Source organism: Globicephala melas, chromosome 15 (assembly GCF_963455315.2).
Source record: "Globicephala melas chromosome 15, mGloMel1.2, whole genome shotgun sequence".
NCBI classification, from domain to species: Eukaryota; Metazoa; Chordata; class Mammalia; order Artiodactyla; family Delphinidae; genus Globicephala; species Globicephala melas.
The window spans coordinates 25,928,054-25,955,872 of record NC_083328.1 but is presented as its reverse complement, the minus strand read 5'-3'; the positions used below and the strand labels follow the sequence as shown (position 1 = coordinate 25,955,872).

At 42.4% G+C, this 27,819-nt stretch overlaps 1 protein-coding gene and 1 non-coding gene across 3 annotated transcripts in view; both read right to left on the bottom strand.

Annotated features, from left to right (window-relative positions):
* PARN (poly(A)-specific ribonuclease) overlaps window positions 1–27,819 on the bottom strand; it is a 169,155-nt gene that overhangs the window by 42,785 nt on the left and 98,551 nt on the right. For both annotated transcript variants that reach the window (XM_060284171.2, XM_030884013.3), the window contains one exon: window positions 10,586–10,775. In XM_060284171.2, coding sequence (XP_060140154.1) covers window positions 10,586–10,775 — 190 coding nt within the window. The remainder of the gene's footprint in view (window positions 1–10,585; window positions 10,776–27,819) is intronic.
* Window positions 26,109–26,180, bottom strand: TRNAK-UUU (transfer RNA lysine (anticodon UUU)). Its single transcript has one exon. It is a non-coding gene; the product is annotated as a tRNA-Lys (tRNA).

Sequence of the window (27,819 nt, the reverse complement as noted above, 5' to 3'; positions counted from 1 at the left end):
TATAAAATATATATATTTTAAAAACCCATGATTCAAACAAAAGAAACCTCATTGCTCACCTTTGGAAGGTGCTAGGAAACCAGCAAATTTTTCTGAAAACTGGTTTTAAAAAGGTGTTTTGGGGGGTGAGAATAAAGAGTTAGTTCTGCTTTTTCTATATGAACTATATCTGCAGGTAACCAAATAGATGATGAGAAGAAATGTTTTATTTTAAATAAGAGCACCTGGAAAAATAAATAAAGAAGTAACAAACTATAATATTAGCGTTTTGCAACCCTTCATGAAATAATGAATCTAGCCATTGATCATTAATGGCTACTAAAACCATCAGGTGAAAAACTGCTGGGGGAACTTCATATTAGATGAACCAGGCCAGCAACATCTGAACCCACTTGATCAATCTTATCACAAAAATAGAGAAAAGAAGACTTTTTGTGTCACCCAATGTGATGCAACAGGAAATATACAACATCATCTAGGAAATGGTCTTGCCATTCAGTTCAGCCCTGAAGCTGATCAAGTGTATCGATCTAACTACCAGTTAATTACACAGTAGTAAGGTAACATGGTATACAACCTTATAAGAATGTTCCAGAATATGGGAACTTCTACAGAGCAAACAACTTGGTTCTTAAATCTACTGCAAAGGAGTGGGGGGTAGGGGAGAATTCACAGAGAGAAGGAATTCAGAGATTAAGACAGAAATGAGACACATCAACCAAATGTGATACGTGAATTTGTTTAGAAACTAGAGGTCAAACAAAACACTTATTTTAAAAAGTTTGTGAACAGAAAATCTGAACACCAGATATCTGATATTAAAGAGTTGTTATTAATTTTTGTATGTGGTAGAAGTACTGTAATTTTGTTTAAAAATGATTGCTTATCTTTTTTATCATGATCTTCAGACTCATGACTGAAATGATTTGCTGTCTATGATTTATTTCAAAATTATCTGAAGGGGAGAGGGAGAGAAGGAGTACTGATTAAGTAGGACTGGTCACACACTGACTGTTGACACTTTGTGATAGCTAGATAGGCCTTCGTTGTGTTGTTTTCTCTACTTCTGTTTATATTTGAAATTTTTCTGTAATGAAAAGTTTTGGTATTCTTTAAAGCAGAAATTCAAAAGGGCCTCTCTTCTGCTCCCTAGGATATCACTTTTAAATGAAAAGACACAAGCTCTTAGATGTTTTCTTAGATGTGTGGTGATTACAGTTAAGACAATAGTCCCCTATTTGGCATGTACCTAGATGCAATCTGTTTGAGTACTTTCTTCCCTTGAGGATAAAGCTGCATACCAGACCTGGGAAAAGGTATAGGGGGCATGATGGATAGTGGAAAGAACGGGGCTCTGCAGATACTCTGGTTTCAAGCCCCAGTTCTTTGTCGAGAATTGTTTAATCTCCCTGAGTTTAAACTCTGGATTGTTCATCCAGTCAACCAAAATTTTTGGAGCAGCTGCTAGATGCCTGGCCCTGTTTGGAGTTCAGCAGTGATCAAGACAGGAACAGTCCTGTGAAATGGGGATAACCTCACCTCCCTCACAGTGCTGCTATGAGCATCACATGAGATAAAACATGAAAGACCTAGCTCAGAGACTGGCATTCAGGAATTTATTCATTCATTTAGTCACCAAACATCTGAGTACATCCTCTGGGTCAGACTCTAGGTTATGTGCTAGGGACATAAAGACAGAGAAAACATTGCACCTGCCTTGAAGGAAAACAGGAAAGTAAATCAATGATTATAGTGGTGAAAGCAACATATTTTAAGTTCTGAAAGGATAAAATTTTGGATCTAGAATTCTATATTCAAGCAACATTATCAATTATGAAGGTAAAATAGAGACACTGTTACAGAGTTTATTAACCATACACTATATACGCAAAAAAGAAAAAAAAATCACTCAAGGAAAAGATTACTTCCCTCAAAGAATATCTACACACAAAAGGCTGGGATATTTGGGAGATTCTCCTTTGGGTAGCAAAGCTTTAATGGCATAGGAATACATTTTCTTCTCTGTGCGCCCCATTATGCAACTTTTTCTCTTCAGAATACTGCATTTACACAGTCATATTATAGATGCTGTATACCCGTTACCATCTCTTGGAATCAGGTTCTCAAGAAAGCACAAATGTACAGATACAAAAAAGTAGTAAAAATAAATAAATTAACAGCACTAACCAAAGAGAGAAGGGAGACAGAGAGAGACAGAATATGTATGTGTTAAATTTTTAGTCTTTTTTAGAAGTGAACAAGATATAGAGAGACAGAATATATACGTATTAAATTTTTAATTGTTTTAGAAGTGAACAAGATATATTAGTCAAAGAAGATGAGAAACAGAGGTATAATTTAAAAGTATAGTGATAATAGATAAGGAAGAAAATGATAACAGTAGCTGCCACTGGGAAAAAGAACTGGGAGTGTGGAGCCAGGATTTTCCCCCCTTCATTTCATATTCTCCTGTACTATGTGAATTTTTTAAAATTATGTGCATTCATCACTCCAATGGTTTAAAAAGTGTCACAGGAAAACACTTTTTCTTCTAAAATATATGTAACTCACAAGATCTACAGTCAATCTGCCAACATTTACTCTGCCCAAATACAAGAAAGATATTAAGGTAGCTAGACTAGATAATTTTTATAGTCCTTTCCAGAAGCTAAGGGATATGCAAATTGTGGAGATGTCATTTGGTTAATATAAAGACACAGATGTAAAGTCAGTTCCTAAGCTATAGAACCAAGAAGAGAGCAAGAACTAAAAAAAAGGAAATTTCCCCAGGAAAATGCAGCTGAGAACCAGGAACAGGGCAGCAGTCAAAGCTAAATGGAGATTCCTGCAGTAGAACCAGGGGCAAGAAAAAAGAAACAAGGGATGTCAACACTGAGAGGGAGTGAGGGGCCCCCACGGTAAGAGGGGCGGGGCTCAGGCTGTAGGGAAACATTCTGAGATGGGGGGTGGGGCGGCAGGGGTGGGGTCTGAAGGTGAGAGGCCACCAGTCGGAGCCACAGAAGCACGAAAGCAATGAATATGCAAACAGAGGACCAAGACATAGAGGACAAAAAGGGCTGAGTACAAGTTTCTTCTGCTACAGACTGAGTGGTATCTAACTATCTAGAAATCATGGGGAGAAAGAGCTTCAAAGAAATTCTAGTATACAGATGGCAGATGGGAGTTTGAAAGACAGTACCCAGTGAACGGGTCAATGATCTTTTCTCTATTTGGTGTGTTGTCCTTATTATTTCAGTGTAGTAAAGGGCTTTCATAGGTTCACCCAATCTTATTTTTATTATATACCTCCTAAAGAAAAGTTCTCCTGCTACAGGGATTTTCAAAACTCTAACTCAAAGGGCCTCAAGAGTTTGTATCAGTTTCCTCTTCATGCCCTACACTGTGTACAGTGTAAAAACACTTGGAATTTAAGAGCTAGAAGGAACTTTAACATTCTTTCTGACAAAATGCCTCACTTAAGATGAGAAAACAGAGACAAATCCTGGGCTCTTGCTGGTATTCACTGAAGGGAAGAGTGAATGAGGTCTTTCCCAAGGTACCCTTGGGAAAGAACCCAAGCTAGAAACCTTGTTTGTCCAGCTGCCTAGAAGTCAGTTCCCTTTCCACTCTGTGGCCTTGGTTGTCTCTAAGGCATTTTTCAGTCGGAGGAGAGAAAACACTTGCTCCACAGGCCCATTTATGAATAAATGTGTAAGCAGTGGGTCCTGGAACACAGTCTGCTTCATCAGAATTCTTCTTTGTCTCTAAAGGGCTCCCCACCCCGGCCCCTATTTCCTAATGTAATATGCACATTCAGTTACTAACTGCTAACTTTAGATGAAAATTATATGAAATCTGAAAACCATAGGTTTGATATATGCTTTAGCATTTCCTACATAAGCAGGAATTCCCAGGAGCTACTACATTTTCAAGGAAGGCTGAAATTTAGTTTCACAGAAAGGGAAGGCTAGAAGGAAGAGACTGACCAAAGGGTTTTTCCCAACAGTTGAAATAAGCCAAAGGGCACATAACCCCTAGACATGATTGAACAAATCTCTGTAAGGGCAAAGTGGCTTTGGAAAACCATTTTCTTTAATTATAGAACATCATTAATAAAATGAGAATGGTAATAGCATCTGTTTTTCAGGACTGTTTCAAACATCAGTGTTTATTTATGGGGACTTAATATCTATTAGTGATATCTTAAATGTTTTCGCTTCCACTGTAAAGGAGGATTCTTCAAACACCATGCCAACCTGTACTTATTCAGAGCTCTTGCCACCAAACCAAATCTCCTTTTTCCCTTCTCAAGCAAATTTATGTCCAGTCCAGTTTCCCAAAGCCCCATCTTTTGTCCAGTAATCAATTATAAACTCCTTGAATACTCTGAATCTATTATAGAAAAGAAAAGAAGCCTGCTGCCACAATACCAATGCAAACAGCAGAAGAAATGGACATCCACCTCTATGGGCAACACTAACAGCCAACCCTAGAAGCTCGGCTGTTGTGACGTGTCTTCCAAGGTCTCAGATCAATTCTCTAGAGCCAAAGAAGTGAGTCAAAGAGCCAACCATAAGGGCCCTGCACGATCTTAACTGGATCCTTCTAATTATGCCTGAATTTTTATGTTTATACTTATGTCATCTCCCCCATAGTTTAGTCCCTTATTTTCTTAAGAGTATTAACTTTTAAAGAAAGAGAGAGAGAGAAAAGGAACAAAAGCAACAATGTATCAAGCTTACAAAATGTAGAAGCAAAATATGAGCCAGAAGATCACAAAGGATGGGAGGGGGTTGATGGAAATATACTCTTGTAAGAATCTTACATTGTTCATGAGGCAATGTAATTTTCACTTGAAGATAAACTGGGATACATTAAAGAGGCGTATTATAATCTCTAGAGCAGTGCTTGGCCAACAGAAATATTTTGTGAGCCAGATACGCAATTTTAAATTTTCTAGGATCCACCATTAAAACATAAATAAAAAGAAACAAATGAAAATAATTTTAATAATATGTTTATTTCGCCCAATATATCAAAAATATTATCATTTCTACATGTAATCAATTCTTCAAAATCAGGTGTGTGTTTTAAATTTACAACATATCTCAGTTTGGACTAGCCACATCTGAAGTACTTGTTAGGCACATGTGGTCAGTGGCTACCACTGGGCAGAGTAGCTCTACAGCAGGGATCAGCAAACTTTTCTGTAAAGGAACAGATAGTGAACATTTTGAGTTTTGTGGGCCACACAGTCTCTGTCACAACTACCCAAATCTGCCACCGTAATGCAAAGCAGTCAGAGGCAGTATGTAAATTAATAGGCACTGCTGTGTTCCAATAAAACTTTATAGGGCTTCCCTGGTGGCACAGTGGTTGAGAGTCCGCCTGCCGATGCAGGGGACACCGGTTCGTGCCCCGGTCCGGGAAGATCCCACATGCCGCGGAGCGGCTGGGCCCGTGAGCCATGGCCGCTGAGCCTGCGCGTCCGGAGCCTGTGCTCCGCAGCGGGAGAGGCCACAACAGTGAGAGGCCCACGTACCGCAAAAAAAAAAAAAAACAACTTTATGAAAACATGTGGGCCTGGGCTTCCCTGGTGGCGCAGTGGTTGAGAGTCCGCCTGCCGATGCAGGGGAGACGCGTTCATACCCCGGTCCGAGAAGATCCCACATGCCGCGGAGCGGCTAGGCCCGTGAGCCATGGCCGCTGAGCCTGTGTGTCCGGAGCCTGTGCTCCGCAACGGGAGAGGCCACAACAGTGAGAGGCCCGCGTACCGCAAAAACAAACAAAAACATGTGGGCCTGATTTGGCCTATGGACTACAGTTTGCGAACCATTACTCTGGAGCAATGACAAAAAATAACACAAAAACGTATAAGCAAAAAGTTGACAGGGAAGATAAAATGGGAGGCTATAATATCAGTAAGTACTAAATAACACACAATTCATCCAAAAAGCGACAGAAAACAGAAGGACACAGAACGAGCAGGACAAGTAGGAAACAAATACCAAGATGGAAGACAGGCTCACCTGTATCATTAATTAGATTAAGTATAAAAAGCGGGGATTGTCAGAGTGAATAAAAAAGCAATACTCAACCATAAGCTGTTTATAAGAAATCTACTTTAATTATAAAGACAAATAAGTTGCCAGTAAAAGGCAAACACCTACAAGAAACAAGAGTGGCTATGTTAATATAGGACACAATAAACATCAAAAAAAGGTTATTTCTAGAACTGAAGAGAAATGTTCCACAACGATAAAAGGGGCAATTCATTAAGAAGACATACCAATCCAAAATGGGCATATACCTATCAAAACAGTTTCATGAAGCAAAAATTGATATAATTAATGGAGAATTAAATCCACAACCATAGTTGGAGATTTCAATACCACTCTCAGTAGCTAAAAGAAAAAGTAGACAACCACCCCCCCCAAAAAACCCCAATCAGTAAAGATATAGAAGAGCTGAGCAAAACCATGAACCAACATAACTTAAAATGATATTAATGGAATATCACACTCACTCAAGTCCACACAGAACATGCACCAAGACAGACCACGTCAGTCCATAAATAAGTCTCAATAATTATCAAAGAAGTTCTAAATAACTCATGTGTTAAAGAAGAAAGCACAAGAGAAATTAGAAAATAGTTTGTAATAGATGACAGTGAAAAGACAACACATCAAAATATGTGGAAGGCAGTTAAGCAAAAACTAAAGGAAAATTCACTAGAAAAGAAGAAACATAAAATCGAGGAGTTAAGTTCCCACCTTACAATGGGAGAATAACATTTAAATCCAAAACTATTAAATTCAAATAAGCAGAAGAAATAATAAGAGTATAAATAAATGAAAAAGCAAGACACAAATATAATAGAGAAAAACCCATAAAGTTAAAAGTTGGTTCTTAGAAAGAATTAATTGATAAACATCTAGCAAGGAAAAGAGAAAACACAAATTACTAGTATTAGGAATTTTTAAAGGGACATAAATATAGATCCTACAGATACTGAAATTATAAGGGAGTATTTTGAGCTAATAATTTTAGGCTAACAAATTTGACAACTTAAATAAAATGGAATATTCCTTGGAAAACTAAATTCCTAAGTGATACAAGAAGAAATAGAAAAGCTAAATAGTCCCATATCTATTAAAGAAATTGAGTTCATAATCAAAAACGTTTCCATAAAAAACTCTTATGCCCAGATGTCTTCACTAGTAAACCCAACCAATAATTTAGGGGAAAAAAAAAAGTCCTATACACACTGTCACAAAATAATAGAAGAGGAACTTCTTAACTATACTAGTTCTATGAGGTCAGAATAATCCTGAACCAAAACTTGACAAAGATGTAAAAAAAGAGAAAATTACAATCTAATATTCCTCATCCTCATGAACAAAGATAAAAAAAAATTTAACAGTATATTCAAATCCAACATGTAAAAAGGATAATACATCATGACCCAGTGGAATTTCTCCCAGGAATACAAATCCAATTAAGCATTCAAAACCCAATCAGTGTCATGCAAAATACTTACAAAGGGCAAAAACCATATGACAATTTTAAAAGATACAGAAAAAGCATCTGAAAATATCCAACATCTATTCATGATACAAAGGCTTAGCAAACTGGAAATGGAGGAGAACTTTCTCATCCTGAAAAAAGACTTGTATGGACAACCTAAGAATTATAGTTCAAGGGGAAACACTGAACTAACTTCCCCTCTCTAATACTGGAAGCAAGGCAAGGATATCTACTCTTCCCACTTTAACAATATACCAAAGGTGCTAGTTGGTACAATAAAGCAAGAAAAAGAAATAAAAGACATAAAGATTGGAAAAGAAATAAAACTGTGTAAATTAAAAACTCTGCAGAATATTAAGAAAAAACCCAACCTATCAGAATAAGTGAATTTTAAAACGTTGCAGGATACAAGGTCAATATACAACAATTAATTATATGTCTATAGAGAAGCTGCAAACAATTTGAAAATGAAACTTAAGAAACAATTCCATTTCTGATAGCATAAATAAGATAAATATTTAGGGAAAAATTAACATAAGACATTAAGACTTCTACAGTAAAAACTATAAAACAGGTCTAGCGAAGAAAGACAAGATCGTTCTAAAATTTATGTGGAATACAAAGGATCTAGAATAGTCAAAACAATATGAAAAAGAACTATGTTGGAGGGTTTATGCTACCTGATTTTAAGACTTACTATAAAGTCAGAAAAAAGCAAGTGTGGTATTGGCATAAGAATAGTATAAAAATGAGTGGAACAGATCCAGAAATAGATCTAAACATACATGGTCAATTTATTTTTGACAGAAGTGTCAAGTTAATTTAACAAGGAAAGAAAAGTCTTTTTAACAAATGTTGCCAGAACAACTAGATATCCATATGGAAAAAACTAAACCCTGACTCCTATCTCATATAAAATTAATTTGAAATGGGTCAGACTTAAATGTAAAAGCTAAAACTATAAACCTTCTAGAAGAAAGGTTTCTAGAAAATAATTGTAACCTTAGGTAGGCAAAGTTTTGGAATGGGGAAAAAACCCACTAACCATTAACAAAAAAAAATTAATAGGACTTCATCAACATTAAAAATATCTGCTCATCAAAATACATCACTAATAAAATGAATATACTACCCCAGACTCAAAAACTGTATTTGCAGCACAAAGGATGTGTATCCAGAATATATAAAAGAACACCTACAAATCTACAGTAAAAAGACAAACAACCTAATTAGAAAATGGGCAAGCAACTTAAATATCCACCTCAAGCAGAAGATATTTGAATGGTCAAGAAGCACACAAAAAGGTGGTCAACAAGAGAAATGCAAATTAAAATCACAATGCAATACCATCTTATCTCTTCTAGAATGGCTAAAAAAGACTGACAGCACTAAGTGTTGTCAAGGATGTGGAGCAACTGGAACTTTCATATAATACTGGGGGAATATAAAATGGTACATCTGCTTTGGAGAACTGTTCGGTTGTTCTTATAAAGTTTAACATACATCTATCCTAAGAACCAACAATTCTAATCTTAGATATTTACTCAACAGAAATGAAAACATGCCCACAAAAAATTTTTTATAGAAACATTCATAGCAGCCTGATTTATAATAGTCCCACCTGGAAACAACCCAAATGTCCACCAACAGGAGACCAGGTTAAGGCTGTATATTCATACAATGAAGTAATACTGAATAATAAAAATTAACGTACTCAGGCTTCCCTGGTGGTGCAGTGGTTAAGAATCCGCCTGCCAATGCAGGGGACATGGGTTCGAACCCTGGTCCAGGAAGATCCCACATGCCGGGGAACAACTACTGAACCTACACTCTAGAGCCCGAGCGCCGCAACTACTGAAGCCCACGTGCCTAGAGCCCATGCTCCACAACAAGAGAAGCCACTGCAATGAGAAGCCCACGCACCGCAACGAAGAGTAGCCCCCGCTCACCGCAACTAGAGAAAGCCCACGCACAGCAAGGAAGACCCAACGCACCCAAAAATAAATAAATATATTAAAAAAAAAATTAACGTACTCCTGATACACACAACATTAAGGATGAATTTCAAAAACAGGTTAAGTGAAAGAAGCCAAACATAATACCAAATGATTCCATTTTTTATAAATTCCAAGAATAATCAAAATTAATCCACAGTGATAGAAATTTGAAATAGTTGCTTAGGACACTGGGGGCTTGGAGTTGCTTGAAAAGGGGCACAACAAAATTTTGAGGCGGGGAGATAGAAATGTCCTACATCTTGCTTTCAGTGGTGGTCACCTGTGTATATGTAACTTAAAACTCCTTGAACTAAACATTTTAGATCTGTTTATTTTATTATGTTATAATATGAGGTATGTTAATTATACCTCAATTTAAAAAAATCTCTAAAAAACCATTTAAAAATTAGGGAGGGCAATCCAGAATATTAACAGTGGTTGCTTCTGGGTGGTGGGATTACAGCTAATTTTTTCTTTGTTAATTCACACTTTTCTCTTCTTTACAATTTTCTATAAGGAACTCCCCCCCCCACAATTTCTATACCTATGTTTTATAGTTTCACAAAGATTCTAAAATATCACCAGCATTTATCTTCTGAAAGTAGGAATACAGGTAAGTAAAGGAAGTGTGTAACAAGTTCTCTTTCTACAGCAGGCATGTGGTGCAATGTCTACGTGGGCTATGAAAGGGGTTCAGAAGCTCATCCAGAAGCAACGTGGCAGCCTGGGAAGAGGAAGAGATCAGACAGAAGAGTTCACCTCTGACCCTGGCTTTCTTACTAAATGGTGGGCAAGTCAGAGAGCCCCTGTTTCTTCACCCCTAAAATGGGAATAAGATGTATCCCCTTGTCTGCCTCGTCAGGGTTTTGTGAATGTTAACTGAAATGGTCTATATAGCACAGAAGGAATTAATGGAGTAGTAACTTCTGATATTATGTGAAAAGTTAGAAAAAAGTCTTTCTCACAAGTCAGATTTACTACTTACAGTCCTATAAGAAGCAGCGAGAAGAGCTTTGCTAGAACGACGCTGCCCTTTCAAATCGACAGCCAAGAACTCTTACCTATTGGCGTGGTAACAGTGATTCTGCAAAGCATAGGAGATGCACTGTGTGTTTAACCGCTTTCTCTCAACCTCCTTCCAACTATCTTCTGTCCACTTTCTCTTGATCTGCTTCTCCTCATGCTTTGTCCCCACATATTCAGCATAGGTCTGGATCCGATAGCTCTCTGCATATCTGCTGGTATTGACAGCTACAAGGAAAAGAAAAAATCCTTATCAAAGAGTCTCGCCTAGCCCCAGGGATGTCACTTCAGAAAGGTGGACTGAGGTAGTCAAAGGAGCCCTGGGGTGAGGTTTGCACTCCCAACCCCGCTCTGCCATTTAGAAGCCAGGTGGCCATAGGCTCTCCACATCTGAGTTTTCTCACCTGGAGAAGAGACGGTCACTGCTCCTCAATCTCCCTTACAGTGTGAAAATGCTCTGTAAACTATTCAATAACCAGAATGATGTGAGCAAAACGTTAATTTTCAGAATATTTGCAGGTAGCATTACGGCCTGAAAATTACTCCTTTTCAGAGTAAGAAAATGAAAAACAAAACAAAACCACTAAGGGAAAACTGTAAACCCTCACTTATTTTGTTAAAAATAAAGATGACAAGAAAAGCAATATTGACAGCAGTGCTGATCACTGTGTCAAATAGCAAAGGTCTACCATATGTCTGTGTCCGGTGCTTTGCGTACATGATGTCTAATCTTCACAATGCACTTGCAAGGGAGAATTGTCTTTATTGAATATGAGAAAGCAGGTGCACAGAGGTCGGGGGGATTGCTGCAGGCCGCACCGTGGGCCAGCGGCAGTGCTGGGCGGCAAAACCAGGCTGCTTCGACCCTAAGGCCAGGGCCCTGCCTGCCGTTCCGCACTTCACTTTGGACTCTGCAGATTCAAGATATTCCCACAGTACTTGAGACCTGCCTCTTCTCCTTCTGCTTTGAAAGCCTGTTAATTCTCTGTAATGTGCCTCTGGCAGAAGTCCCTGAAAACTAGAGCTTGTTCCCTCTTTGGTGTTAATGCCTGACTAAGGCCGGGTCCGTCTTGCTGCCTCCTTCTTGGAGGGTGGGGGATGGAACATGCAGGTGGCCTGGGAGTGAGGACCCACGGAAACCGGGAGGATGGGCCGCCATGTGCTGGCTCCAGCTTCTGCAGTGTGAGCACACACTCCCTGGCCCACTATCACTGCCACTGGTTATTACCCACACTAGCAGCAAGACCGTAAGAGCCGGGCAATGCTGGCAGGGGCTGCCAGACTTGGGACCCGGGCAGCTGCAAAAGCACCATGACGTCTGAAATAGAGTATACCCACTTCTGTATACCCACTTCTAGCAAAGTTCTTGGATCAGAGTAGTTCCCAGTAAATATTATGTAAATGAGGCATGGCAGAATGCAGCAAGAGGTGACGGACACACAAGAACTAGACAAGGGACTCCAGTACTTCAGAGACCTTAAACCACAGGGAAAGACAACCGGATGAGAGGCAGATACTACCCACATACCCAGCCCCTGACACTTCCATCTTCACTCCAAGTGGACCAGATCTGCCTAAAATTTCTCAGCACAATAGGAGTTTATAGAATGTCATGCCCTAAATGTTTAGCCATCTAAAGAGCAAAGCAAAATAAAACAACAAAAAGAAAAATAAGAAAAGACACCTACTCTCATTATGCACCCCAATGTTCATTGCAGCACAATTTACAATAGCCAGGTCATGGAAGCAACCTAAATGCCCATCGACAGATGAATGGATAAAGAAGATGTGGCACATATATATACAATGGAATATTACTCAGCCATAAAAAGGAACAAAACTGGGTCCTTTGTAGAGACGTGGATGGACCTAGAGACTGTCATACACAGTGAAGTAAGTCAGAAAGAGAAAAACAAATATCGTATATTAACGCATATATGTGGAACCTAGAAAAATGGTACAGATGAACCAGTGTGCAGGGCAGAAACAGAGACACAGATGTAGAGGACAAACATATGGACACCAAGGGAGGAAAGTGGCGGGGGTGGGGTGGGGGGGGTGAGATGAATTGGGAGATTGGGATTGACATATATACACTAATATGTATAAAATGGATAACTAATAAAAACCTGCTGTATAAAAAAACAAATAAAATAAAATTCAAAAAAAATTCTTTTTTACTAAGAAGTTTGCTGTACTTTTCAAATATTCACTCTAGAGTTTAACAGGAAAAAAAGAAAAGAAAAGAAAACAACCCTAAGGGTATTAAAGAACTTTCACGTTATCCCAAGGAAGTAGATTGAGTTAGTGAAATGTGAGCTCAAAACAGCATATGCTCTGACTCACTACAAGGAGGGAAACAGAAAGTACCCAGCTCTGCAGATACACTATCGACCAAAGTCACTCAGATCAGAGAACCACAGAAACAGGATCCTTTCTTTAAAATCTTATTCCTCAGGACAGTTACTCTTCTTGCTTTCAACGGACTACACTTCTGAATTTCTTGGCTCATTTATCTAACCGCCCCACAATCTGTATACCCAACAAACATCATCCATCGGTGCCTCTGTCTAGCAGCTGCTCACTGGATGTCTGTCCCAGGGACGATGCTAGATATTTGGTAAAACAAGACACAATTTCCACCCTCTTGAGCTCACCCTGTCACATGCAAGCTTTATGCAGTTTCCTGTAAGCTTGAGACTACCTACTAAAACAGGTTCATCTATCAGTGCGATACATGAGAACCCACAGGTTCTACATGATTATTCTGTCCTGATCGTTGGCAAATGAGCATCTCCTGGATTTTCATCTTTAAGTTTCATTCCTTACTCAGGCAGGTTGATTTTGAAGTGTGCCCCACAGGGATGACATGTGCAATAATGCCTCTCTCGAGTTTAATTTGGATTACCAAGCAAAAGAGTAGGCTTGAGTCAACATTCCTCCTGAAAGCAGAGGTGATGATAGGGTCATAAAGGAGCCAAGATGATCTACTTAACAGCATTTGATTGTTTCCAGTAACGTAGCTCTCAGCCCCATGGACGAATGTTTCAAAAATTCCCTAACCATGGTGGGGAATTTATCTGAGCACATTTGGAATTAGGATCACTTAAAGGGGGAAACAAATAACAATCCACTTTCCACGGCTGGCCTTCACATGGCAATAATTTACCAGCATTCCTTCAAGTCCCAGCAGCTTTGCAGCTCTCGGCCTTTAATCTGGAAGCCAAGCTCTGGCCCAGAGCCACCCTTCTAACGGATGAATCAGCAAAATGAATTGGCTGTCAGCTGTGTCCTCCAGTGAGTCCAGCTCGCCTGTCAGAAGCAGCGTGGCTCAGGCAGCTTGGTAACACTAACCTTTTCCAAATTTGTCAGGAAAATGATTCAAGGCCATCTTTTGGCTGTGCCACTTTGTGAAAGCCACTGCAAAACCAAACACGGTGAAGGCCCTTCCTGGTTCCTTGTGGGTGAGTGAGAGCAGCTCCTCTCCCACAGTCTCACCCACCCATGGCTTCACTGTGCCGGGTCCGCTGTCTCGACACTTTGTGCATTTAATCTTCACAACCACCCCATGAGGAAGAGATGTTCTAGTCATCACACAGATAAAGAGACTGAGCATCAGGGGAGCCGAGCAGCTTGCTTATGGTCTCATAGGGTGAGCAACAAGGCTGGTATGAAACCAAGACGTGACTTTTTTCTAAAACATAACACTGCCGCAAGTCTGACATATATTTGTGTATATTTATGTGTCCATTTAGATGGACGATTATCTTATAAAATGCTTCCTTTAGAGGAGTTTTAAAGAACTACTTAAAATGTTGAGATTTTTTTCTAAAAATGTAGACCCTTCCATTACTGTCAAGCAAAAAATCTCTCCAACTAAGTTGAGAGATACATAATGTTCACGGACAAGAACACTTAACATAAGACATAGAGTCCTTCCTAAATTTATCTCTAGATTTAATGCAGTTTCAGTTTAAAAAATTCCAACGTTTTAATAAAACAATGAAAAAATTTTAAATGAGATTAAAAAAAAAAAAAACCTCAACAGAACACAGAGCAGTGGTAGCCAGGGACTGGGGGAAGAGGTCAACCGCCAAAGGGATGAGGGAATTCTGGGAGTGATGGACCTGTCCTGTATCTTGATTGTGTTGGAGGTTACATGATGATGTGCATTTGTTAAGATGAAGACCTGGGCAACAGAACAGTGTATATTTCACTGTATATAAATTACACCTCAATTATTCTGTGGAATTTGAAAGGTTGATTCCAAATTTTAAAGGGAAGACAAATGGCCAATGATAGCCCAAACATTTCTGAAGAAGAATAAGGAAGGGAGACTTGCCTTGATAGCTAAAAAAGCTTACTGTAAACCTGTAGTACTTAAGACAGTGTAGTAATGGGACAGAGATAAACAAACTGACCAGTGGTACAGAAGAACCTAGGAACAGACCTATGCATCTGTGAAACTTTGATTTTTGACAGAGGCAGCATGACACTGTGCAAAAGGAAAAGTTGGAAAAATTGTTTATCCACAAGAAGAAAAAAAGAAATTGGATTCTTACTCACACCAGGCCAAAAAATCAACTCCAGATGGATGAAGCACTTAAATGTCAAAAGCAAACTTTGAAAACTTGAAAAGAAAATAGAAGTGAATATCTTCCGGAGCATGAAGTAGGAAAGAATTTATGAAGATACAAAAAATGTTAAGCATTAAAAAAAAAGATCAATAAGTTTGGCTACATTAATACGAAAACTCTTGGCCACCTGAAGACACTTTAAAGAGAGGGAAGACAATCTACACACTGGGAGAAGATATTTGTGACACATACAACTGATGGAGGATTAGTACCAGAATACATAAAAATGCCTACAAATCAGTAAGAGAACACCTAACAGAAAAATGGGGAAAAGACACGAAAAGCATTCATAGTCGTTTCACAGAAAAGGGAGCATATAACGCCAATAATCATATAAAGAGTTGCTCAACCTCAGGCAAAGGCAAATCAGGAGCACAATAAGGTATCATTTTGTAGATCTGTAGAGGGAAAGGGAGAGGGAGGGCGAAGGGGGGTGGGGGGAGGTCAGGGGAAGGAGAGAGCGGGGGAGAGAGAGAGGGGGAGAGAGAGAACCAAAAAAGCAAGAAAATGATCAGCATGACTTTCAGAAGAGTGACTGCCACCCACAGGGGATCAGGGGGATGAGATGGGGAGGAACAACAGGTAAATGTAACTTATTAACAATATTTTAGCTCTTTGGTTGAGTGGTGGTTTCACAGACGTTCATTACATTTTAAACAAATTGTTTAGTTTTGCTGTTGTTTTACACTGTCCAACTCCTAAGGGCCATTTCTGAGACTAAGTTAGAAGGGCTCTGTAAGACGAGGTAAGAGTTACTCCAGTTTCAATGTCTTCAGTGATAAGGAGGTGTCCCTGAATGGTCCGTGTGCTGCAAACAATCACGGCTGCTGAAACGCCAGGCTTCTCAGACCTTCCGAGGGAGGCTGAGGACATTTGTGCAGCCTGGTTATTAAGCGGCTGCAATCACTTTGCTGCAGCAACTGCTGGAGGGGGTGGGGTGGGGGGAGCATCAGGAAACTTCAGAAGCAGTCACACACCGTTAGTCCCACATTTTCTGCAGTGGCTACCCACAGCCAACATCAGGTTCTCAGTCAGTTTCTAAGGGAATTACCTATAATGCTTATCAATCCAATGGTTACAAGAAAGAGAAATATTTATTGGTTACTTATTCTGCCAGGTATGGAAAAATCCTGTAAGGATTATCCTGACTCTGTAGATAAGGACACTGAAGCTCAGAAGAAGTGACTAGTTCAAGGTCTCAAAGATGACAAGTGTTGGGATCCAAACCAAAGCTACATTCTTTTCATGACACCATGTGCACTGGAAGCGTCCCAGACCGTGTCATTTAGAGTTAACACAGGCAAATGCCTCTGTCTGCAAGAGACTCAGAGTCTGTCCACCTCTCCATACAAGAGTTATGAAAAAAGCAGAAGGAATCTCTCCGTGATAACCTGGTATGTTAACCGCCCACCCGAAGTGACATGTGCTGACAGTGGCCTCTGCCAGCTTTGCAGACACAAACCCTACACCCTACCCACCAACGTGTGCTTTAATGCTCTACGGTGCCCACTTCTGACACCCTTCACGACCTCTCCTGACCCCTCCCTCAGCCGCCAGCCTGGGGCCCTGCACCACTGTGCCCTCATTCTGGGTTTTCACCCCACACCAGGTTTTCACCCCACACCAAACACAAAACATCGCTTTGTGTTTGCTTGCTTATTTACATGTGAACATACCAGATTCAGAAGTTTTCTCATATTCCATATAATTTGATCAACTCTGGGTTTTCAACAGCATGACCATTTTCTGACTTTTCCCAGAGAGAGAATGGAGGGTTTTATCTCAGATTCTACGGGAGAACTAACTTTACAAAAACACTCAACCCTAATAATGGTCACTAAGAACATTTGCCTGTGTTCAAAAAAACTGATCTTGGGTGTATCTCCCCTCAACCCACACAAAGAACTAGGCGGATACTAAGGTGCACACAGGAATCGGTGGTCTGTCAGAAGCACGTGCAGTACAGCTATTTCCAGGGTGCCCAAGAGGTGAGAGCGGGCGAGCCCGCCCAGGAGACAACAGCCCTATTTTACCCTTGCCAGTCCATTGTCTTCTGTAAAACCCTGCAGAGTCTTCAAGATAAAGTGCAAACCTGCTAGAGGACGTCAGGGCCTTTAGCTTGGTCCAGCCCTCACTTCAACGCTGACTCTTTCCCCACGTTTACCCAGGCGCTCTTGGAGGGAAGGGACCTTAGCTTATTCATCCGTGTAGCGCCTGGGCTCTACCATGGTACTTTGGCAGGAATTTCATCTGACATTGTGGAAGGAGGGAAGAAACACAGCTTTTGTACTTGCTGTCAGCTTGTTTCTACTCAAGAGAAGAAAGCCAGAACCAGGATACATATTCACAACATCTTCAGTGAAAAATTCCATGAGGAAGGGTGGTTCAGCAGATGAAGAATCCTGGGCTGGAAACAAGAGCTGGCTCTGACTCTGAAGGGCAGGCTCCCCTGGGCAGGAGCAGTCTGTGCACATTGCCACACCTGAGCCTCACAGCAACGCTGGGAAAGAAATGGCAACGGCCCTTGACAGCAGACTCGGCGAGGCCAATGCACCTGCCCCGGGCACATGGTCAGGACCCAGGGCTTGTGATTCCTTGTCCCTTGCTCTTCGTACATTGCATACTTATCCAATAAAGGGTTGCTTGGTTGTTTGTTTGTACAGTACTAAGGCTAGGGAATTCCCTGGCGGTCCAGTGGTTAGGACTCTGCACTTTCACTGCTGAGGGCCTGGGTTTGATCCCTGGTCGGGGAACTAAGATACCACAAGCCTTGCACCACAGCCAAAAAAATAAATAGAAATAAAAAAATAAAGTAGTAAGGCTAAAGAGTGAAAACTAAGGCACATGAAAGAGATCCAAGCACTGTAAAGAGCACAGCGGAAATAATGGAGTAAGAGGCAGAAGGGAAATGGGTTCATTCACTTCTGCTTTCCCCAAGCCTCTATCACAGCACCTGACATGCAGGAGACACTCAGGAAATGAAATGCACTAAGGCCAAGGGAGCAAGCTCAGGCCACGATGCTTAAAAAGATGTGAAGGGCAGAGTGTGAGAGCAAGAACAGCTGAGCGTTCACAGAACCGGGCTCGTACTCCCCGGCACTGGGTGGTTGGTACTGTGCGGGCAGGTGCTGTGAGCCCTGTGACGGATAAGGACCAGAGCAAACTCAACAGGCGCCCGGAGAGGAAGTGGGTCCCGTCCTGGTTCCGCCACATACAAGTCACGCCTACGACTCCGTGCCCTCTCCACGTCACCCCCTCATTCTGCTCACGGCTCCCACACCTCATTTCACCTCAGAGTCTCTAATTAAGGCCAAGGAAGTGGATGGGAATTCCCTGGCGGTCCAGTGGTTAGGGCTCCACGCTCTCACTGCCGAGGGCCCAGGTTCGATCCCTGGTTGGGGAACTAAAATCCCACAAGCCATGTGGTGTAGCAGAAAAAAAAAAAAAAAGCTAAAGATGTGGAGAAGAAAACACTCTCCACAAACTGGACAAAGGCTGACGTGTAGACATGGTGACATTTACTTAATATCTACACAAAGGGAGGCAACGAAGTCAAATGGGAAAACCACACGTTCCAAGGCCACAGTGGCCTAGGTTCAAATCCTGCCCCCGATTTTAACTTGCCTGAGGCAAGTCACCTGCCTCCCTGGGCTTCCCTTTCTTTATCCATAAAACGGGCGTATCTACCGACCTCAGAAAGCTATTAGGAAGGGCAGAGAGTACATACACAGAGCTCTCAGCACAGGGCTTGGCACACGGTAGGGGCCTAAGTAATGAGGCTGTGGCTGTTAGATCACAAAACAAACGGTTCAGACTAAAAGAACGGTGTCTAAGCCACATAAGATATTCTACAGTAAAACAGATTCAGCAAGCTGTATAGCTCATCACACACTGGGGGGCGAGAAGTGAGGGGGGCCTCACAGACCTGAGTCTGCAAAGCTCACGCGATACTGCTATCATTTAGAATTGGGGTCTTTCCCATGCAAAAACGTGGAAAATACAGGAACCGATACGTCAACCATACTGGACAAGTATAAAATCAAAAAGTCTGAACTATAATTTTTAAAAATTGAACTAAGACCAAACTTAGTCAATTAATTTTCACTAACTCTCCTGGCAACACCATAGTCCGCTTCTGAAACGTGCATCTCATTCATTCATTCCACAAACACTGGCTCCAGGTACTGTGCTGGGCACCGGCGCGTGGAGGAAGGGAAGAGATGGTCCCTGCCCGGAATAAGCTTACAATCTAGAGGAGGAGGAAAGGAACAGAAAGGATTGGTAGCGGAGCACCAGGGAGGCAGGAATCGAGGTGAGAAATGATGATTTCAGCATGAGGAGGAGCACGAGGTTGACGGTGGGAAAGAAGCTGCTGCTTAAGCTCTCGCTCCCACGGCCTCTGCCACCTGCCTCCACTTTTACTGAAGGGTGTCACCAAGGAGCACTGCTCGCATTAACCAGCCTGAGTGGGTTTTTTTTTTTTTCTTTTTTCTTTTCATGGTTCCCAGCTGAAAAGTCGATTAAGAAGAAATAAAGCTACCATTTATTGAGTACTTACTATATATAAGAGCTGTGCTGACTGCTTTACAAACAAATGTATTTAGTTCTTGCTTGTTCATTTATTCACTCTTCCACCTGTTTGTGAACACAGACGCTAATGTATAAAATTCTCACTTGTTCATTTATTCATCTATCCATTCATTCATGAACAAACACACCATCTTCTATGCATGGGCAACTGGGGCTGAATCAGAGACCTGGTCCTTGTATTCGCCAGGAGGGAAGGACAGGGCACAGAGCCCCACACGTGTGCTGAGGGTTAGAAAAGCACTCTGGAGTTTCCAGCGGGAGCTAGCTTGTCAAGCCCAGGACACAGGGACCGTTTCCCTAAGGAAAAGACATTCAGCCTTTCCTGAGACCGAAGGCTGGGAGAGCAGACAGTGTCAAAGACACTGGGGGTAGGGAAGCGTGTTCCAGGCAGAAGGAACACCGAGTGAGCTATCTGAGTGAGGAGACACAGTCTTGACTGAGGAACTGAAACACGACCTTAACAGTGGAGACTAAAGAGGGAGCGGGGAGGACCTGAGGTGAAGCCAGAATGATGGACACGCCCCCAGGGCTCCGGCTAAGTGCACAGGGAGCCACCGTGGGGTTTTAGTCACCAGGAGGGTGCGAGTGTGATCTGATGTGTGTTCCTACAAGATCACTGCAACTGAAGGGGAAAACAGGAATGGGAATGGAGAAGGCGTGGAGTAAGAAAAGAAGTCCTAGTGGAACTCTGAGGAACAGCAAACATTTAATCACCTTATAGATGGGGAGGAGCAGGCAGGGGAGCCTGGGACGCTGTGGGCCCAAGAGGAGGGGACTAACTTAGAAAGTCTCGGGCTGTGGAGCCCAGGAAGGAAGGGTGGGTCAATGTACTGAGCAACCACGCAAGAGGAGACAGGGGCTCCGGGGCTTTATGGCACGGAGGTCACCGGGGACCTCGGCTAAATGAGAGGGCACGATGGCTAGGGTGATGAATCCAGACCACTGGAATTTGTAAAAGGAAAGAAGTCACGGGGAGCAAAGGGAACTGGGTTCTAGGAGTCCTTTTGAAAAGATGGATTAGATTCAGCAGGTTTTCTCACTGTTGGAAGAAGCAGCAGGTGGGCCTGAGGATAAGGGACATCGAAAGGCCTGGAGAGGAAACGGGGCCCAGAGCACGCGTGGGGACCCCACTTCCGAGAGAAGGGAGGAGCAGGTGCAGAGCTCGATGAATCTGGGGTAGGAAGCCCCACCCGGAAGCTGGCTGTTTTTGGGTAAAGGGAGTGGGTCTTCCCGAGAGCCCCAGAGCTGAGGCCGGGAGGACAGGAAGGGCAGAAAAGGCTGTGGAGTTGTGACTTACGAGGACCCAGCTGGAGACAGCAGCCTTCTAGGCAAAGTTACCAATCCACCCGTGTTATTTTTCTCCTCAAAGCCACCCCACAAGGTGGGCAGGACAGACACGGAAACAGAGGCTGAGAGAGGTTGAGTAACCTGCAGAGGGCCAAGATAATGAACTGGCAGAGCTGGATTTGAATCCTCACCTCCCTGACTTTGATGCCAGGCTTCCGACGACACTTTTAACCTGCCCCTCAAAGCTGTCAACACAGCTGCTGCTCTAAACCCAAGCCAGACAAAAAAAGGTTTTCATAAATGCTGACACAGCTCCTTAAAAGATGGGGTAGTGATGTGCAGGAGGTAAGAATGATCTTATGATGGAGTCAAACAGGAGCAGATGGAGTTCCAAAAAGTTTAGAATTGAGAGTCACTTTAAGAAAAAGACAGAGAATACCTTTTTTTGTTTTTTAAATAAAGACGAAAACACACAACTTACAATAGGGAGCTGGGAAGCAATTCCATACTTAATGGTATTGACGAATTTGACAGACAGCTGAAAGACCTAAGGCAATTTGCAACATTCTTCACACTTCATGGGAAAAAATTAAGATTGATGTCTCAACTACACAGGAATAATTTAAAGTAAAATCAAAGATCTCCTCCTAGAATGTGTGAAATGGCAGATCCTAAATGTCAGGAACACTGAATAAATTATACTCTAGGGAAGACTAAACAGTACATGTTTTAGTTATACTATTTTATGACAGTATCTTTAAGGTCTACATATACCACAAAGGAGTACAAATAAATAATAATCATGGTTTACAGACAGGTTGCCATGCACCAGATGCTGTATTAGCTCTAATCCTAATATATTACCGTTATGTTCTATGATATCCTAATATATTAATCCTAACATACACTCTTTCATCTCTAATCGTACCTCTACAAAACAGCCCTATTTTGAGTATGACAAAACAGAGACCCAGATGGTTTAAGCCCCTTGCCTGACATCACAGTGCTGGACAGTGGAAAGTGGCCAGATTTAACCCACTGCTGATACAACCTCCCCCTACACGGGTACCTTTCGTGCTCTAAAGGCATACAGTGTCCAGTAGGTTTTAAGTTGCAACAGTGTCACCAAACAAGACCTATCTTTTCTAGGCAACCCACTCTGATGTTTCCTATTCTGTTTCTTTTCTCTCTTCTTTTTTATTCTGGCGTCAACTAGCACTGATTTTCTGACCCACTGATGGGCCATGACTCGAAGTTTGAAACAAGCCACAGCTCACTGACACCCACCATTCAAAGTGGCATTTCTGTGCCACAATGCGCTTTGTGTTCTAAAAGGTTAGTCAACAAAAGAACTTTTAGGACACAACCTATTCACCAACCAGAGCCAGTGTGTAAACTGAACTGCTGGCTCGAGGTAGTGGCCGGGTCTGCAGTCAGAGTTAAGGGTTCACTGGTTCTCGTGAGCGATGTTTCAGATGCCAGACACGAATATACACCAAATATAAATGTCCCCACACACACCAACACCACACTTTTGGACTGTTAACCTTGGCAGTTTGAGCTGTTTATGAAGCATTAAATCTGCCACAATATTAGTGCTATTGTGATAACACATAAATGCACCAACTTTTCTCCAGGTCCCAAGACCATGTTTACAAAAAGCCTCACAGAGCAGCATATTTTCAGACTTAAAGGTTTCAATAGGTGAAAAGCTTAAAGTCTGTTTGTGTATAAGCCAACCAGATACGGGAGATGCTGTACTGCAATATTTACACTTTCATTAAATGTCTCTCTGTGGATGTTTTGATGTGGTTTTCATTTGATAAAAGAATTTACTTACAGCTCATGACTAGGCTTATTCATTAACCAAGTGAAACCCAGGAGGGAAGGAGGGGGCCTGGGGAGAGAATGAGAATGACAGGCCTTTATCAGCCAGGCAGGGCTGAGCTATCTTACCTGCAGGGTGAGTCATTACCCCTGGGAAGGAGGGTATCAGTCCCCAGAAGCAAACTGGCCTCTCGCAACCTAGTAAGGAGTCACAGAAATTCCATATAAACTGTCCATATAGACAACTCCGTCTATGGTTCTCGTTAACCCTTCTCTGCCACGCTACCAATCTGGAACCTCTCAGGGTCTCAGGATGGCACCATGATGCTACCTATGAAAAGAGCCCTCTTCCTAGTCCTGCCTTGTTCTCTTCCCCGCTCCCCACCCCTGCAATCCATCTAGAGATGCAGAACCTCCTGAAATCTGCCTCAAACGTGACTCGCCTCTTCAGTGTCTCCAGGACACCCCGCATGTGATCTGTTACCACCAAAAAGGTGAGGAAAAAAATGCCAACACAACCTCCTTTAACACTCAGGCCAGCCTCCTTGGTGCCTGCATGGAGCCTCACTGGCACTGTGTCCAGCCTCTATGGAGAGAGAATCGATTCATAACAAAAGCAATGAAATCTGCTCTTCAGACCACAGGTTGCCTTGGGACAATGCAAGGTATTTGTTATAACCGGCAATGTCTGACTTCAGAAAAGTATACAGAAAGAATCACAAGCTTCTCCAATGAGGAAATAAAGAATGACGAAGTTAGCCTTATTTTCCACATCAGTTTTACTCTTTGCCTTTGCTGACACTATGTGCCCAGCAGCTAATTTATTTCACTGGTGGGTTCTGTCTGTAGACCACACAGTAAAACCCTACAGATCACCAAACAGGCCAAAGGGGCAGCACAAAACTGAGTAAGGATTACTTTGGTTTTTAAAGTCCCACCCCATCTTGGCTTTTAACACATTCATTCTACACTTGTATTATTTTTCTCCTTTTAAGTCACGAAACCATTTCCCTATGGGCTTTAGGAGTTTAAGAAGACTAATCCACCTCTTTATTTTCTTCATCCTTAAGTCTGTCTCCCTGTTATGGGAGGTGGTCGCTGCCATCATCAGTGGTCAGACCTACAGGCAACGTTCGGGTCTGACACAAGCATGTTAAGCTGCCAAAAGCAGCTGAAGCAGCTCAGTGTCAAGCACATACATACACAGGAGACTGCGGGATGGAAAGATAGGAGAGAGAGGGACGAAGAGAGGGATGGGGAGAGGAAGGGGGAGGGGAGAGCATGCCTGCCCGAGAGGCGGCCAGAGAGTGAGCTTCTCCCATTCGGTGAGGAAGTGCTTTCAGAAGATGGCAACTCCCCAAATTCAGAGAAGTAACAAGTTTTTCACCACTCCTGAACATTTAAAGAACCTGTGAAATATTGTGCCAGCAGGAGAATAAGGCAGATTTTCTTTTTTCTTTTTTAATTGATACTGGCATTGGTCAACTTTCCTGTCTGAAGTTGTTAAGATCTCTACATTGTTCTGAACAGTCATTTTGGTTTCTACATCCTAAGGAGAAGTAAATGTAGATCTTTTTGTGTGTTTTGGACATCCAATGGAAAATCGACTGGTTAGAAAACAAGAGTCAAGTGTTACATTTTAAAACACTTACATGAAAAAAGAAACTGAATACAGTGGCAAGTGTTGTTATACTGCTACACTTTAAAGCAGTGGTCCCCAACATTTCTGGCACCAGGGGCTGGTTTCGTGGAAGACAATTTTTCCACGGACGGGGGTGGGGTGGGGGGTATGGTTCAGGCAGTGATGCGAGCGATGGGGAGCCATGGGGAGCCATGGGGAGCGGCAGATGAAGCTTGGCTCACTTGCCCACCGCTCACCTCCTGCTGTGCCACTCGGTTCCTAACAGGCCAAGGACCGGGGACCTGGGGACCCCTGCTTTAAAGTATTTTGGTGTATTTTATAACATTACATCTTAAAATTCCCAGAGGCTCAAGAGCTTCCGACAACATCAAAATGCTTAACACAAATTAGGAAATTGAAAAACAACTTTTGAAGGTCATGCATCGGTAGAGCAGAACACAGAATGCTTTCTGATTGATAACGGAGCGTTCAGGGATTTTAAAGTACTCTCTACTTTTATTTTTCCCTAGAAAAATATTATCACCCTTTAAATGATAACTGTGCAGTCCCACATCTAATGCCTCTAACATAAGTAAAGTCTCATTTTAAAGCATGTAAACTTAAGTTTAATGAATGAATTTACTAATCCTGCCTTTGCATAGCATTATGCTATGATTTCAATGAAGAAAAAATATGAGTATTTGACAGCAACTTGCATGGGACAGAGCTGCAAAGCTCTACAAACCACGTTTCTGCAGGGCACTCACAGACAGACTGGTCCCGCACCAGGTTAGGGCAGCAGTTAGAGGCCTTCACCAACAGGAAATGCACAAGCCACGCTTCCTTCTAAGGCTATAACTGGATCCTTCTGTCAAAACCAAATCAGCAGCACGGAGGTGCATGGCTATATACAACACACTCAGTGCAACGGTCCACGGGTCTGACTCACAAATGAAACAATTTTGACTAATGTAAAAAAAGAACATGTTTTCGGTAACCAATCCCCCTCAGGACTTGATTTGGGAGGCAAACTGTCCAGCTTCTACCTTCAAATGATAGACAAATGAGAACAGAGGAGAGAGCGAATGTTAAGATGCAGGCAGAGGTGTGAAAAATAAAGGAGAAAGTCGGCTTGCAGAGCCAAGTTTATCTCCTACTCCGCCCTGAGTAGTCAGCCAAGAGCTGATAGAGGGCTTTTTCCTAAAGTAGGTAGAAAAAAATCCCCACCAGCTGGGGGTTGCCAGGCAACCTGCCACATTTTACTAAAGCAGGAGCAGTGAGAATCCCCAGAGGGCAGTTGGAATGCCCCGTAATGCCTTCTCCCAAGATCCAGGCGCACACTTGCCCCACAAGCCCACCCTGGGGCTGACGCACACATGGGGAACAGCTATCTGAGTGCAGCCTGAAAGTCACGGACGTGGTGCAAAATTCACTCCAATCTCGGCCCGCTCTTCTCCAGCTCAGGCCAGAGCGCAGCCGGGATTCACTGCTGTCGCCAAAAAAAGCACAGGCAGACCCTGTAACTTGGTTCTCTGCAAGTCTGGACTAAATGCCGTTGGGTTTTTTTTTGGCTGTACTGTGTGGCTTGCAGGATCTTAGTTCCCTGACCAGGGATTGAACCCAGGCCACGGCAGTAAAAGTGCCGAGTCCTATCCACTGGACTGCCAGGGAACTCCCTGTTGAGATTATTTAAATTAAAAATAAAAAATTTCTTTTTGAGCAATTCATGATTTAAAAGATTTTAATACAACTGTAGGAGCAGAAAGGCCCGATGGAATGAGTGTACACTCTGGGGCTGGAAAGTCCTACCACTGGGCTCCCACTTCACCTCTCTGGGCAACTGTTGCCTTGTCCTTGAGCTGAGGTGCTGTCCACAGGTCATTTCAGGGAAAGCACCTAGCACGGTGGAGTTGCAACAGCATGTGTGCAACAGTGTGTCTGTGTGGAGAAGACAGGCAGGGAGGCTAAAGGTGAAAACCACGTTTAGTCAAAGTTACCCTTGAAAATTCCCTTTGGAGGTGTCATGCCAGCATCCAATGTGGCTGTTTTTCCCTCCAGTGTCAGAGCACTCCGCTGATTCTCCTCTTGCACACCAGGCTTGCATGTGAGGACCAGGTTACTGAAGACACACGTGGGTGAGCACACTTAAATTTCTAATCGGCAGGGGTCACCCGACAGGCGGAACTTGAGAATGGATATTCTCGTGGGAAAAGCAGGATCCCTAGCTCCCATTTCATCACCGACTCACTCACTTTCACTGAGTGGACTGACAAGCAAAACCAGTCTCACTACCGAGAAAATAATTTCCCCAATGAGTACATTTGAATTCATGCAAGTTTAAAAATTTTATGATGCTTCTCTAGTTGCAACCGAGTGAATACATAACCCAGGCCTTTGTGCCCATCCTCTGAGCGCACAGACCCCAGCTAGTCCTTCTAGATAGGAACATGCTCCAGTCACTTTATGTCACCACTGATATTTCTCCCACAGAGAGTATCTAACACAGCTATTTCTCTCTGCTTCACAGCAGCCTGGGGCTTGCGATGATTACATGCCACTGAATAACTGTGGCTTGACGTCCCAGAGCATGGATTTTACTGGAGAGCAGGGAGAAAAGTTAAATAATTAATCTGGTCATTTAAAACATTTTAATATTAAAATAAAATGGATGTATTATAGAGTGGAATTTTTCAAATTTGCAACGATGGTTTAAATAAAACACGAGACTGCAGAGAAATGCCAACTCGCGCTCCCCGCTGCGCTCCCCTCCTCTCTCCCCACTGCACTGCCCCCCCAGGTGCCCTTGAGCATCCTGTCTGCTCCCCTTTGGTGTTAGGGGTACTTTGTGGAGTTTAAGAATAGCCTCCTCCCACAGAGGCCCTTTGTAATAAATATTAACTGAATGAACGACCCATTCTTTCTGGTGTAGTGCGAGCATCAAAAGGGGAAAGAAACCCCTGACTCCTCTTCTTGGCATCCAGGTGGTAAATGTCATGTTCACGAGTGGTTTACACAAGACAACTCATACTCTCAATGCACACACGACACTCACGGACCTGTTAGTTCTTCGTGAATAGGAGCAATCCTGGAAAGAGCTGACCGGTGTGAGAAAAGGGTAATGCAGTTATCTATTTTCTCCTGCGAAGGTGACAGAAATGGATGTATCACGTATGAGCAAGGAAAGACGAGGGTAGCCTCAGCTGAGAGGGTGTGCTCCCACAGTTCAAATCAATCTGTCTGAAAGGGGTGATAATACCCCTCTTTCTCTGCATACCTGTGGTCATAATGGGAAGGTGGGAATCCTGTCCTG